This window comes from Haemaphysalis longicornis, unplaced genomic scaffold (assembly GCF_048455015.1).
Source record: "Haemaphysalis longicornis isolate Haplotype H1 unplaced genomic scaffold, Haemaphysalis longicornis Haplotype H1 scaffold_1, whole genome shotgun sequence".
Lineage (NCBI taxonomy): Eukaryota > Metazoa > Arthropoda > Arachnida > Ixodida > Ixodidae > Haemaphysalis > Haemaphysalis longicornis.
The window spans coordinates 209,041,577-209,057,093 of record NW_027526203.1 but is presented as its reverse complement, the minus strand read 5'-3'; the positions used below and the strand labels follow the sequence as shown (position 1 = coordinate 209,057,093).

The 15,517-nt window shown below is 45.6% G+C and overlaps 1 protein-coding gene across 1 annotated transcript in view; it reads right to left on the bottom strand.

The window, feature by feature from the left end:
* The window catches only part of LOC144157019 (mitotic checkpoint serine/threonine-protein kinase BUB1-like), an 84,382-nt gene that overhangs the window by 16,104 nt on the left and 52,761 nt on the right, over positions 1-15,517 (bottom strand). Inside the window, exon 8 of the mRNA XM_077688402.1 lies at positions 1,515-1,604. Coding sequence (XP_077544528.1) covers positions 1,515-1,604 — 90 coding nt within the window. The remainder of the gene's footprint in view (positions 1-1,514; positions 1,605-15,517) is intronic.

The window sequence follows — 15,517 nt, the reverse complement described above, 5'->3', positions numbered from 1 at the left end:
CGACGCTCGCGCAATTACCTTCAAATCGCACGCGACTGTATGTATCGGTATTAATAATTTCCCTAAAAAATTCACTGTTAAATGCTGCGACAGTAAGGTACATTTTTAACGCAGAGAACATATTTTTATTCCTATATTCCTAACACAAACCTGTTTGCATGATGATTAGAAGGGCACGGGAAGTGTTGCACAAGAAAGGTGATATGGCTCGCGCGCATCGCAGCGTATGTTTACCGCGACCCATCGTACTTTGATTATCCCTGATATGGCTGGTCAGGTCGCTTTTAAGATCAAATCTAACGTCGCAGGCATTAATTACAACTACTGGCGCGGCTATGCCGTGCGCGCCGCAGCGTTTGGCACATCGACCGTTTCTTTCCCAAGGCTAGCGAGCCTACTGTCATACATATTAATAACTAAGCGTGTACGCATATTCAACTAAAAGTTCACTTCACGAACCGCTATCACAAGCGCACACACCGTGTGTCACCCTCCGGTGTCTGGTGACGGTAGAGTCACGCGCACCACGAAACGTTCAATGACCTCCGCCTTTCGAGCCACACAACTTCCCGTAATCTGGCTCGTGATCTCAGGCATTCCCATTGCGATAACGTCCTTGTTGAATACCACAGACTGAACAGAAACTTGGCCGAGCGAAGCAGCGAAAATGAACTCGTAAACGCACACTACGCAGTTCAGGCCGCTATCTTGTGTTGCCGCAGCGACACCCAATCAGGAGGGTCGCTTTAGCGCGCCCCGACCGGAGGGCCAATAGCGCTTCAGCATCTATTTCTAGCTTCGTTTGTGCGTCCTTTCTTTTCTGCCGTTTGTGTATTTGTGATCGAAGGAAGATAAAAGAGATGAGCGGAACTGGAAAGACAATCATTCGGCCGATCTAACGATATCAAAATGGCCGCGCCCGATGGCACCGGTGTGGAGATACAGCGCTCCGGAAATTGCCATTTTCTTGCCCTTTTGTGCTGATATTTTGTCACCACGCCTGGCAAAAATATTTTTTAATGCCACTTTGCTACGCTTTTCAGCGGGAAAACTTTGCCGATGCACAGAATAGGAAACATAGTAGCTGAATATGCGGCTTTCAAAAAAACGATGTTTTTGTCATTTTTCCGAAGTTGAAAGCCGCGTCCCCCTTAAATGGGAAAAACAAAAAGTCACTGCTTCTGACCATGCAAAGTAGCTTTTGTTTTTGCACAAAAGCCCATGAAAAATTGAGGCACGTGAAAAAAAATTGATATTCGATATTCAATTCCAATATCTTGAAGTGAAACGAAGCACCTGGAAGCAATCGGGTTTGATATAGACAGGTTCAAGTGTATGCCGGAATTCACAAAACTTCGCCTTTACAGGTTTCTCCGAGGATGCTTGAGCACTCGAGAAGTCGAGCCACATTCGTAAGCCACCAGGTCTTCAGGAAAGATCATAGTTGAGGGTGAGCAAACAGCGTCTAACTAGACCAGCACTGAGACTGAAATTTGTGGGTGGGGACTACTCACCAGAAGAGTTCCGTAGCAGCTGAACGGGAAGACTAGGATGCTGCTATTGCTGTAGCAGCAGCCATATAGAAGGTCGGCGATTGAGTTCACCTGGAAAGAGGACCCAAGAGGAAATGTGTCCAAGCGTCAATAAAAGGTCGCCACTTGTCGCCACTGGTTCTGAGTCAGGAAGAGCCATCAAATGGCTCATCAAGTTTCTGGATTTGAGACTCCAGCTGCTAGATCACCACGTATGCTGGCAGTACGACTCGCGTGGCAACGAGCTGATCCTTCCTTATGCGTCAGCTCACACAAAACTCGTGAAAAGAGCAATTGTCAAGACTTGTCTTGGCAACGCGCTAAGGAAATCCTGCCCCCATGCCATCCACAGCAGTTTTGAGGCACAAACACAGCGCCTTCCGGCCGCGGGGTACGCAACGTGCCTGCAGGCAGCCGTTGCAGAGTCAATGTTGAAAGAACTAACAAAGAAAGAAAAGGAGCAGGACCAGCCTCAGTCCAGCTCCCAAAAGAAAGAGCCCATTGCAGTGGTGCCATACATGCATCGAATTGCTCATGGCCTGAAGAAAGTAGGAAACGGCGGAAATGCAAAAGTGGTGTTTTCAGCTCCCCTGAAATTGTCGCAAATGTGTCGCAAAGTTATTTCTGGTCTAACTACGCGTAACAAGTGTACAACGAAGCATCACAAAAAGTTTGTTGCCTGCGCAGAAAAAGTTGTTTTGTGCCTGTTTCGTGCGGCAAGAATTACGTCGGCCAAACTGGCCAATGCTTAAATGATAGACTGAGGGAACACCATTACAATGTTTCAAAAACGTTCAGTGGTCATCTCGCCCAGCATTGTCGTGATTGCAATAGCAAATGCCAGCCACTTTTGAACCAGAGCGTTGTGATAGGGAGCATGGCAGCCAAATCATGCGAGAAATCTTAGAGGCCACGGAAATTAACAAGTTAGGTGACCAATGCGAAAGCACCCGTTTTATTGCCCTCACAGACAAAGAGTGTAGATTCCTAGCGCAGTAAGCCCCACCCTGGTAATCTTTGTTTAGTTTCCAAACTGCTCTTGCCATTACAAAAAAAAAAAAAATCGCGCCAATCCACCCCGTGAATGTGGTTGGAAAGCAAAGCTGTAAACGGCACCCATAACGATTACCCATGCGACGTCACTTAAATTCACTCACATCGCTCTACAAATAGTAAAACCAGATAGAAGTGAAACGCACTTAACCACACCATTTATTACTTCAAAGAGATTTTCTCGGTAAGGTTAAATCAATGCATGATGCATGAACGGTGTCTGGTTGAGTTGTATTGGTGAAACACAAGAGTGGAAACTTTTTTTATAAAACTAAAGTAAGCTCCAACCCGGTGTTAGACGATCTGACTTCTCCGAAATTTGCGGCAGAGAAGGAGGAGGAGGATGAAGAAATACTTCTGTTCAGATTTCTGAACAGCCCAGAGTGCAGCCCTGGGGAGTGATTCCTTCTTCTTTGGGGCCCATATGCAGTCCGTGCGGCCTGTCCGCTGAAGCTGGGTAGGTAGAAAGGCCCTGGACAGCAGCATCTCCCATTGCTCTTGTTGGGTAGTTGACGGAAAGAGAGGAAGGAGGAAGCTGCTCAGGGCTGAAGTCGCACACCCCGATTACGGGGCGGAGTGCTCCTGAGCAAAATTTAGATTCAGCGTCGTAGTGATTCCGATGCGTTAAGTGAAGACGCGTAGGCTGTAGGAAGGACCCCGGATTGTATAAGCCGTAGGGTAGTTTGTTGTTCCCTGGAAAGGTCAGGGTAAGGCGAAGGCATGGTCTGTCTCAAAAGGCGATAATCCCTGAACGTGAAAAGCGGGTAACTGTCCTCGTGAAGCTCCATAGCACTGGAGGTAAAAGCGGAGGGTTGTTGGGTGGGCGTATTTGTTGCCCTCCATTGAAGCGTGAGGGGGGGGGGGGGGTCCAGATGAGCTGAATGTAACCGTTTGGGGAGTGTTTTTTTAGCACGCGCACTGCAGGTCAGGACACCCAACCCGACATCTAATTTCAGTAGGCTTGCTGGGAATAGGTGACTACCCTCCGAACCCCTGGTTGAGTGAGAGCCAAGATGATGGCTGCCTCTTCTGCTGCCGTCATTTCTTGGGTCCTAAGCGAGGTACACGCAAGGAGGTTGGTTCTGGAGGTAGCCACGATGATGGCGTATTGCTGCCCTCGATGTTTGGAGGCGTCTGTGTAGATAACTCCATGATCCCCACCGCGGGTGGTGTTTAGCGCTTGAGCCCTTGCTTTTCGGTGAACCCTCGTCATGTGAGGGGTTCATATTTCTAAGCAAAAGCAGCATCTTTAGTTTTAGTCGCCAAGAGTCTAGGAGTACGTCAAGCGGAGTGACATTCTGGGCTGCCCAGCCAATCTGGTGAAGCATGCGGTTATCCACCGAAGTTCTGAGTCGGACCTTCTGGTTAGAAAGATGGCCTTCTATCAGCTCTTCCACCCTGTTATGGACCCCGTGCTAAGCAGCCTATGTGTGAAAGCACTAATGAGAAGACCAATGGCCTGCTCGACCACCTTTCTAATCATTATATAAAGCATCTCGATGTCTTCCTTGTTGAGAAGGAGACAGGGGGTTGACGTGACTCTCGAGAGGACGAAAGCTTCAATTAATCGAAAGGTACCGAATTCCTTTACGCCTCGCTTCTTTGTGGCAAGTCGCCTGATCATGTGTATGATTTTAAGTATGCTGTTTTTGAGGCGATGCAAGGAGACGTCATTCTTGGTGTTAGTCTCGAGATGTAGGCCCAGGATCGTGATGCTGGGGCTTGGAGTGATGGCCTGGCCATCAAGGAGTATTTGAATGTATTCCTTCATTTGGCGTGAGGGCGGACGGCAAGAAGCTGTGATTTTTTACGTGAACACTGGAGGTCACCGGCTTTAGCACTTTGGCGTACTAGAAGTGAGATGTCATGCATTGGTGTGACCTTCCTTTATTTTTGTAACTCTTAGCATATGAGCAAGGTGCGCACAGGGACGCTAAACGGGCGTGAGTGGTCGCGTGACGCTTTCACGTGGCATTCAGCGAGAACGCAGTGGGTAAACCCGTAGATGTGCTTGGTGAGTACACCACTTGTCTTCTCTGTCTTCGCGTGGGCTCGTAGCTATATCGGTAAGACAACGGGCTCTCGCTTTGTTAGTCTATTAGTTCCACGTTCGATTCCCGGCGGTGCCAGCAAATTCTTTTATTTGTTCACTGGAGTTTTCTGGTGACACCAACGGTCGCGAAAGAACCCTTGGGGGGTAGAGGTAAAAAGCTTTGCTTTAAAAAGGCCTGTATTTTGTGTCGATTGTACATCTTGCCCCGAAAGTAGATTAACGTGAAAAGAAATGTAAAGTCAGTATGATGCGACGCTCACGCTCTCTCAGATGTTCACGTGTTAATTTAGTGTTTCCTTCTTTTTTCCTTTTTGTTTTTTTGCCCATGTGTGTACAAAAACCACTGGCCTAAGCAATAAAACTCAGTTGTTAACAGCATTGTGTTTGTGCCCTCTTCTCTTTTTCTCGTGTTTTTAGCGCTGTTACTATGAATAAAGGGCGCCTCATATGAACGAACAGTGTACTTCCTTTACATTAAGCTGCAAGTCGTGCTGGGCGTGAAAACGATGCTGCCACTGCCAACAAGTTTCTAACTGAAGGGACACATGTTTAATTACCCACTCCCTTTACCACAATTTTGAAGTATGTGGAAGAAAGTAGTTCAGTGAGTCAGCCCATCCCATGCCAACAGGCGTAGCACAGCAGCCACAGACAGTTGGGCTACTGCATATTTAGCCTGGAACATGATGCGTGCTGTATTAGCCACATGTAGAGCCGCTTACTTTTTGTGTTGGAAAATTGAAAATTCTGCAAATCTAGATCTGCAAAATTCTGCAGCAACAATGAAAGCAACAACGACAGCGACGCTTCGATAAAGCCAGTTGTGCCAACGCAGCAATTATGCATGTACGTGTTGTTGCAGCAGTTTTTTTTATCTCGTGCAAAGCAGCGTAAGACTGTGTTTTCTTTAAGCAAAAGTTATTCACTTGGGTTTGACACACTGGCGAAGCCCCAGATTTCAAAACTCGCAAATATGACCCACGCAGCGAGTCCTACAGTGACACTGATCCCGCGAATCATATGCGATCCAACTGTTATGCAGCCGCAGAACTAAAAATAAAGCTATAGATTTCCCGCGTTAACAGTTCACTGAAGTAACTTCAGTACTGTGCGCTTATCACATAGAGCTTCGGCAAAATTTTAAAGTGTCAGCGATGAAGCTTTTGCTGCGCGAATGCAGGCTCATCTTTAGGATTCCAACGCAGCTTAACTTCGCGTTCACTGCTACCTCGTGTTAATTTTCATAGAAACTCAACAGGATAATGTTACACAAGCACTGTACAAACAAAAGTGCATCTAATGTAATATTGTGCAGCTGCTCAAGGCCATTCTGGAAGCTCCAATTCCCGAATTCGTAGCGCTCCCAAAAATGCCCCACCTTCTGGCACGAATCTCACTACCACTTCAATGCTGTGTTGCGAAGTCGTGGTTCAGTTCGCTCTGTTGCCACTTAGCAAGAGAGGCACATTGCATTTGTTTGAAAACAGCTTAGACGGTCTGTCCAGTTCAACTACTTCAGTTAGTTAATGAAGACCACCAGCAGCTGAGTTGTTGTATAGCCTGCAGGCCTTCTTTTTGCTGGCCGAACTGATGCATTTGAGGGGCGCTAGAAGTAGCCGCGGCAGCGCTTTCCGCCTTTCATCATTTGTCTGGGAAAGCCAGGATGTGCATCTAGCCGAGAAAAATAATCCCTGCCAGCGAAAGGTTGTCAATGTCTTTTTGCGCCTCGCCGAACCTTTGTTGCCTTAGGTCCAAGTGGCACCGAGGGTACCTTGAGACACTGGCGGAAGGTTCCTCTCACTCCCGAGGGTAATTACCGCATTAGAGCATGCATCCCGGTCGGTGGGGTTACGCTTGATGCAGCATCATTCGTGAGGCCAGAGATGAATAGGAAAAGGCGCACTGCGGCGCCTGGAGAACTTGTAGCGTCCAAGGTACGCAGTGCGGTTCAAACTCGTTAGGGCCCTAAAGTGTCACCACGACGACGGATATATGTGACGAGGGACTGCCAGCTCCTTTTGTGATGCCAGGGCCCCCCAGTACTGTTGAGGGACCCTGGGAATGCACACGCCGTGTTGACAAAGGCGAGAATTTCGTCGGCGCTGAAAATAACTTCGGCAAGCGTTGTAGGAACAATATTTTAGAGAGGCCACACTAGGGTCAATGGCCAGCGCTCAGAGTTGCTATCAGTCGATTGGTTTTTATAAGTGATGTGCTTCTGCTTTGATTTGAGTGAGAGTGTGGATCAAGTGATTGCTGGTGCACAAACTTCACTTCTGACTTGAAGTTTGAGTGAGTGTGGATAAAGTGATTATTTGTGCATAAACCTTTGGTTGACATGGCCAATCAGTGGCCCAGTCTGTGTTAGTAGTTTTTCCTCACACTATGTTGCATGGCAGCAGCGCAGCTCTGCAGGCTTCGTTGCGCGGCACTTCAGCGCGAGGACTGAACCTGGACGACCCGCCGCTGGCGTCAAGGGAAGCTACGGGTATACTACGGCCACCCCATCGGCCCCCTTTTGGTCGAGTGGGTATGCAGTTCGACGAATGTGTAGCGAGTTCTGAAACATTTAACCAGGCGTTAGGGTGAGAGCGTTGAGTATCATGGTAAGAGCGTAGAGTATACTCACGACCATACCTCGGCAAAGTTGGCGCGGCTCACTCAAACTCACTCACAATTTTTTTTTTCGAATCACCACTCACTCAAACTCAGACTCAATGCTGAGCAGCACATCTGCACTCACTCAAACTCAAACTCACATTGAGAGCAAAACTCAGAACTCACTCGGACTCAAAACTCAAAATGTACTCACTCAAACTCAAAATGTACTCAAAACTCAAAATGTACTCAGTACTCAAAATGTACTCAGTACTCAAAATGTACTCAAACTCAAAATGTACTCAGTACTCAAAATGTACTCAGAACTCAAATGGCCTCGCAACTCTCTCGTGCTAGGAATTTACTCGGGCTCAGATGGACTCTGATTTCATTAGCATTCAGAGTTTTAAAATTCACGCGTGGTAAAAATATTACGGGTGTAAATTCGTGAGCTCAAACTCTTGCATTCGGTATGACACGACACCGTAACTCCTGTGAGGTCGGAAACAATTTTAGTTGCAGATTCAATACAGCTGTACATACTGGCCAAGATGATTAGCGCTGCTTGCAAGCAATTGTACGTATATACTGGATACCAAACTCTTGATGTAGGCTCCGTGTTCGTGTTCATGATAGAGGCTGTCCAGACTTGATGGTGTGCTGCGGCCCCGGGGCGAAACAAACAAGATTGGGCGAGGGGACGTGCGCTCACTGCTCAGTTCATTTAGGTAAAAGCTGCTTAGGGTTACGGTTCCGTGCATTCTTGCTCTGCCTCCTGAAAAAACGCCTTGTGTCACAGCGAACTGTCCCCGCGAACCTCTGAAATGCGAGGCGTTCACGGATATGCCTTTGCTTTTTTAATGCGTAGTATTTTTTGCCAAGTACCCCCCTCCCCTCCCCCGGCCAGGGTCGTGTAATTAGTGTTGTACGGAACGGCGTTCCTGGAACTAGTTCCTTTTGGGAGGAACGGAGGAACGCCACTGTTCCATTACGGGTCGGTGGAACTGTTACGGTAACTCGTTAGGTTTCTGAAGGAACGGCAGGAACGGCGTTCCTTCTGCAAACGTTACATTGCTAGGATTTGGCTGTTTTTGATGCCAAGGCTCGAGTAGAAAAATCCACAAGTCGCTACTGTGTTTCTCTTTCCGCCCTACAGCGGAACGTTGTTCCTCGAAGGTCAAGGGCAGAATAACCACGCAGCGGGCCGCAGCCTGTGCTTGCTTTCAGGCCGGTTTAGCTTACGCAGCGGCGTTCGACGTTGGGTGAATAGCGCAGCCGCGAGAATGCTTTTCATCTTTCATCGTTTGTCTGGGGAGGCCAGGATGCGCGTCTAGTCGATAGATTTGTTCCCTACCGGTGAAAGGTTGTCGAGCGGCGCTGCAGGTCCCTCGTGAAACCACCGTATCTGTATATTTTCAGGGGTAACTGAGAGAGGCCGCCCGAAGGTTGAAGGCCAGTGTTCAGAGTTGCTTTAGTTGGTCGATTTCAACCTGTTATACTTGTGCTTTGATGAATACCTGGAAGTGACAGTGAGAGTGCGGATCACGTGATTGTTTATGTACAAATCTTTGGATTTTGTCCTGGCCAATTAGTAGCCCAGTGTGTGTTAGTAGGTCTTAGAGGCATGGTTTGTGTAATAAAACCGAAGTGTTTGGTGTTCTTGGACAGTCAGAGTGAAAGCTCGAAAGTCAATTTAGGGAAGCTTGAGTCCGGTAAGTTGACCGAACGAGAGTGAGCGAGGATCCCCTCGTGAGTTAGATATGTTTAGCTGAGATCATTTAAGCATTTCTGTTTTTTTTAATGTGAACTTAGCATATCAGGGGCGCAGTTAGGCATGTTTGCAGTTTGTCCGGTGCTCCCTGAAAAAATTTTTCTGGGCATATCAGCCCAAGAGTTCCTAAGCTGTTTCATGGGAATGCAGGCTTGTTGATGGATGTTCAGTGCTGTTATGTGTCGAACCAACCACGCTTTAAAGGTTGAACAATTAACAAGTATAATTATATCTATTGGGCGCTGAATAAGACTTTTTTACTTAACTGGTCATTATTCAGTGCTATGATTTCTGGTGGTTGCATTCAATCCACCTTCCTTCACCGAGACAATACTTTGACACCCTACACGCCCTATCGGCATCACTTTGAATTTTAACCCAATCATTGACTAGCCATGACAATACCATGATGATAAGGAGGACGCATTTCTTTACTTATTACACGCGATTCCCCTCATCGAGACCTTTAGCTTGATACCCAACATGCCTTATTGGCCTCACTCTAAATTTTCACTCAATCTACGACTTACCACGTCTATCTCATAACTATAACCAGAAAGCATTTTTATATTTGTCCCATGTGATTCCCCTCAACGACACATTTAATTTGATACCCCACACACCCTAGCAGGATCATTGGGAATTTTAATCAAATCTGAATAACCATGACCCTCATGACTGTAAGCAGTATGCATTATTTATATGCCCCACGTGATTCGCCTAATTAAAACCTTAAATTTGATACCCCATTTGCTTTAGTGGCCTCGCCTTGAATTTTAACAACCCGATCTATGACTCACCATGACTATCTCATGATTAGAACCACGAAGCCTTGTTTTATTATTTGTCCCACGTGATTCCCCTCATCAAGATCGCAAATTTGATACCCTACATGCCCGAGCGGGGTCACTTCGAATTTTAACCCAATATAAGACTCGCCATGAATATCTCATGACTATAACCAGGAAGCATTTTTGTATTTCTCCTGCGTGATTCTCCTCATCGAGACCATTAATTTGATACCCAACACATCCTAGTGGCATCAATTTGAATGTTAACCAAAACAGTGGCTAACCATCACTATCTCTTGATATAGCCATAGCGCATTTTTGTCCCATGTGATTTCCCTCATTGCAACCTCCAATTTGATGCCCCGTACACCCTAGTGGCATCATTTTGAATTTTAACCCAATTTATTACCTATGACTGTCATATGATAATATTCAGGAAGCATTTCTACATTTGTACGACGTGACTGCCCTCATCGAGACCTTTAATTTCATACGCCACACGCCCTAGCGCCATGAATTTGAATTTTAACCCAATCTATGACTAGCCATGACTAGGTCATAATATAACCGTAACGCATTTTGTCCCACGTAATTCCCCTCATCTAGACCTTGAATATGATTCCCCACATGCCCTTGTGGCATCATTTTGAATTTTAACCCAATCTATGACTTAATATGACTGTCTGATGAATATACACAGGAAGCATTTTTTTTAATTTACCTCGCGTGATTCTGTTAATCGGGACTTTAACTTAATACCTTACATGCCTTAACGACATCTGTTTGAATTTTTACACAATCTATCTCATAATGCGGTCATTATTCTGTCTAAACGGGCGTCGCCAACTCGGTTCAGTTGACAACTCATTTGAAACAGCGGAGGGACAGCCGCCGCCCCTTCCACCCGGTGCTCACCTCTTCGTTTTTGACCCTAGCAAATCAAACCGTTAACAGAAGCAGGTTAACAGCCAGCAAGAAAGCGCCGCCGTGTGCTTTCCCACAACCCTCTCCCACCTTAGAGGATCCATCAGGAGGAAAAGGTGCGATAACCCTTTTTTATGACCTCACCAGTCGATTATTATTCACACGCCCAGCCGCTAAATCAGACACCCCGCCTCCCCCCCCCACCACCACCTCCCCACCAACCGATCATGCGCATCGCGAATGCTGCCGTACCCGCAGCTAACCTGAACTGCGAGCCCAAAGCGGCACATGAAACTTAACCGCCAACCATTCTGCCTCCTAGGCTACAGTTCATATGTACTCAGAACTCAAAATGCACTCAAACTCAAATACTCAGAACTCAAAATGTACTCAAAACTTAAAATGGACTAAAAACTCAAAATTGACTCAAAACTCACTCGGTCTCAAGCGTACTCAAACTCAGTCTGGCTCAAACTCACTGAAGCTCAAACTCAAACTCACGTGTGAGCATACCTCGGCAAAGTTGGCGCGGCTCACTCAAACTCACTCAATTTTTTTTTCGAATCACCACTCACTCAAACTCAGACTCAATGCTGAGCAGCACATCTGCGCTCACTCAAACTCAAACTCACATTGAGCTCAAAACTCAGAACTCACTCGGACTCAAAACTCAAAATGTACTCAGAACTCAAAATGTACTCAAACTCAAAATGTAATCAAGACTCAAAATGTACTCAAACTCAAAAAGTACTCAAACTCAAAATGAACTCAAAACTCAAAATGGACTCAAAACTCAAAATGTACTCAAACTCAAAGTGAACTCAAACTCAAAATGGACTCAAAACTCAAAATGTACTCAAACTCAAAATGAACTCAAAACTCAAAATGGACTCAAAACTCAAAATGTACTCACTCAAAGTGAACTCAATACTCAAAATGTACTCAAACCTCAAAATGTACTCAAACTCAAAATGTACTCAAAACTCAAAATGTACTCAAAACTCAAAATGTACTCAAACTCAAAATGGACTCAAAACTCAAAATGTACTCAAAACTCAAAATGAACTCAGAACTCAAAATGGGCTGAGAACTCAAAATGAATTCAGAACTCACATGGCCTCACAGAGGTTGAGACAGTCAGAGAGTGAGAGTGAGAGTTTGAGAGTGTGAGATTGAGAGTGTGAATGTGAGGGTGAGAGTGTGAGTGAGAGTGAGAGTGTGTGTGAGAGTGAGAGTGAGAGTGTGAGTGAGAGTGAGAGTGTGAGTGAGTGAGAGTGAGAGTGAGGTTGAGAGTGTGTGTGAGTGTGAGTGAGAGTGAGAGTGAGAGTGACAGTGTGAGTGTGAATGTGAATGTGAGTGTGAGTGAGAGTGTGAGTGTGAGTGAGAGCGTGAGTGTGAGACAGCGAGTGTGAGTGTTAGTGTTAGTGAGAGTGAGTGTGAGTGAGAGTAACAGTAAGAGTGAGAGTGAGTGTGAGTGTGACTGAGTGAGAGTGAGAGTGTGAGAGTGAGTGAGAGTGTGAGTGTGACTGAGAGTGAGAGTGTGAGTGTGAATGAGAGTGAGAGTGAGAGTGTGAGTGAGAGTGAGAGAGAGTGTGAGTGAGAGTGAGAGGGTGAGTGAGAGGGAGAGTGAGAGTGAGTGTAAGTGTGAGTGTGAGTGTGAGAGCGAGAGTGTGAGAGTGAGAGTGAGAGTGTGAGTGAGAGTGTGACTGTGAGTGTGAGTGTGAGTGAGAGAGTGTGAGTGAGAGAGTGTGAGAGTGTGAGTGTGAGTGTGAGTGAGTGAGTGAGCGTGTGAGTGTGAGTGAATGTGAGTGAGTGTGAGTGAGTGAGTGAGCGTGTGAGTGTGTACCTTTTGCTATATACTTTTTGCTATATCCTCACAATTATAACCAGAAAGCATTTTTATATTTGTACCACGTGATCCCCCTCGACGAGACCTTTAATTTGATACCCCACACACCTTAGGAGGGTCATACAAAATTCATACCAGTCAAACTAACGATGCCTCTCATGACTGTAACCAGGACGCATTATTCGGGTGTCCGACATGATTCCCCTAACTGGAACCTTCAATTTGATGCCACACATGCTTCAGCGGCCTCACCTTGAATATAACCCCATCTAAAACTCATAATTACCATCTCATGATTCGAACTACGAAGCCTTTTTTTATTTGTACCACGTGATTCCCCTCGTTAAGACCGTAAATTTGATACCCTACACGCCCTAGCGGGGTCACTTCGAATTTTACCCCAATATAAGACTCGCCATGACAATCTAATGGTTATAACCAGGAAGCATTTTTGTATTTCTCCCACGTGATTCGGCTCATCAAGACTATTGATTTGATACCCATCACATCCTAGCGGAATCAATTTGAACGTTAAACCAATAAATGACTAACCATGACTATCTCATGATATAGCCCTACCACATTTTTGCCCCACGTGATTTTCCTTATCGGAACCTTCAATTTGATGCCCCGGACACCCAGTGGCATCATTGTGAATTTGAACCTAATTTATGACCCATTTTGACTATGTCATGATAATAATCAGGAAGCACGTGATTACCCTCATCGAGACCTTTAATTTGATACGCCCTAGCGTCATGAAACTGAATTTTAACCAAATCTTTGACTTACCATGACTACGTCATGATATATCCATATCTCATGTTCGTCCCAAATGATTCCCCACATCGAGACCTTGAATTTGATTCCCCACATGCCCTCGCAGCGTCATTTTGAATTTTAACCAAATCTATGACTCATTATGACTGCCTGATGACTACAATCAGGAAGCATTTTTTTTTATTTACCCCGCGTGATTCCGTTAATCCGGACCTTTCATTTGATACCTTACACGCCTTAGCCTCATCAGTTTCACTTTTCACCCAATCTAATGTGGTCATTATTCTGTCTTAAGGGGCGCTGCACAGTCAATTCAGCTAATTCATTTGAAACAGTAGAAAGGACAGCCCCCGCCCCCATTTCCCCCCGGCTCTCACCTCTTCCTTTGTGGCCCCTAGTATATCAAGCCGTTAACAGTAGCAGGCGAACAACCAGCACGCCAGCGCCGCCGTGTGCTTTCCCACCACCCTTTCCCACGCTCTTAGTGGATCCGTCAGGAAGAAAAGTTAAGACAACCCTTTTTTATGACCTCACCAGTCAATTATCACTCACGCGCCAGCCGCGAAAATTAGGTATACAGCAAGTGCTTATGGCCATGAAAATTCAACAAAAAACTAAAAAAAATCAGACACCACCTCCCTCCCAACCGATCATGCAGATCGCGATTGGCAGGTAACCTGAATTCCGAGCCCACAGTGACGCATGAAACTTAACAGCCAACCATAGCTGCCTGCTAGGCTACTCTATGTACTCAAACTCCTATTTACTCAGAACTCAAAATGTACTCAAAACTCAATATGTAATCAAACTCAAAATGTACTCAAACTCAAAATGTACTCAGAACTCAAAATGGACTCAAACTCAAAATGTACTCAGAACTCAAAATGGACTCAAACTCAAAATGGACTCAAACTCAAAATGTACTCAGAACTCAAAATGGGCTCAAACTCAAATTGTACTCAGAACTCAAAATGGACTCAAACTCAAAATGGACTCAAACTCAAAATGTACTCAGAACTCAAAATGGACTCAAACTCAAAGTGTACTCAGAACTCAAAATGGACTCAAACTCAAAATGTACTCAGAACTCAAAATGGACTCAAACTCAAATTGTACTCAGAACTCAAAATGGACTCGAACTCAAAATGTACTCAGAACTCAAAATGGACTCAAACTCAAAATGTACTCAGAACTCAAAATGGACTCAAACTCAAAATGTACTCAGAACTCAAAATGGACTCAAACTCAAAATGTACTCAGAACTCAAAATGGACTCAAACTCAATCGGACTCAAACTCAGACGTGATCACTCGGCTCAAACTCACTCAAGGTCAAACTCACCATGCCACACTAGCCTCGCGCTCACTCAAACTCAAACTCACGCGTGAGTTTGAGTCCAAATGAGTCTGAATGAGTGGACTCATGAGTGAGTTCACCGACCCCTGCGTGTGAGTTTGAGTCCAAATGAGTCTGAGTGAGTGGACTCATGAGTGAGTTCGCCGACCTCTGCTCTGTTGGGACATGGGCTTGAAGGCGTGGTTCTAATGTAATAAAACTGAAGTGTTTGCTGCTTTGGGGTGGATCTAAAGAAGCTAGAAAAGAGGGTCAGTCAACCGAACGAGAGCAAACGAAAGCAGGAGCCAGGGTACCTTCGCGATTTAAATATAGGTATTTAGCTAAATGCATTTAGGTATTTCTCTGTTTTCATGAAAATTGTGTACATTCGTTAATTGGTATGCCTGGAATTGTAACCAAATGTTATCTGTAGATCGAAAGGAGTTAACCTCAGGCCCTCAAAGCCAATTCACACTTCATTGCTGTATTAGAGTCCTTCAGTGTCCTTAAATATATTTTTAAAAGCATTGAAGGCTGCTCAGCATGCAATCGTAACGGCAGGCCAAAAGCAATCTCTACAATATGAACGAAGGCACCACATCGACTAATTAGTTTAAACTGCGAAAACAGCTACCTGACCCCGCAGGATTCCATGGGCACCTAGCTTCGTCCACGCGGTGTGCACGTCTCGTCTGCTCTCTCCGTGCTTTCAGCGCCACCTCGTGGCGGCTATGGCGACATAGCAAACCCCTCCCATAGCGTTACGGCGGACTTTTGTGAAGAGAAAAACAGTGAACGACTGTGGTAACACTTAGAAAACTTTTAAGGTTG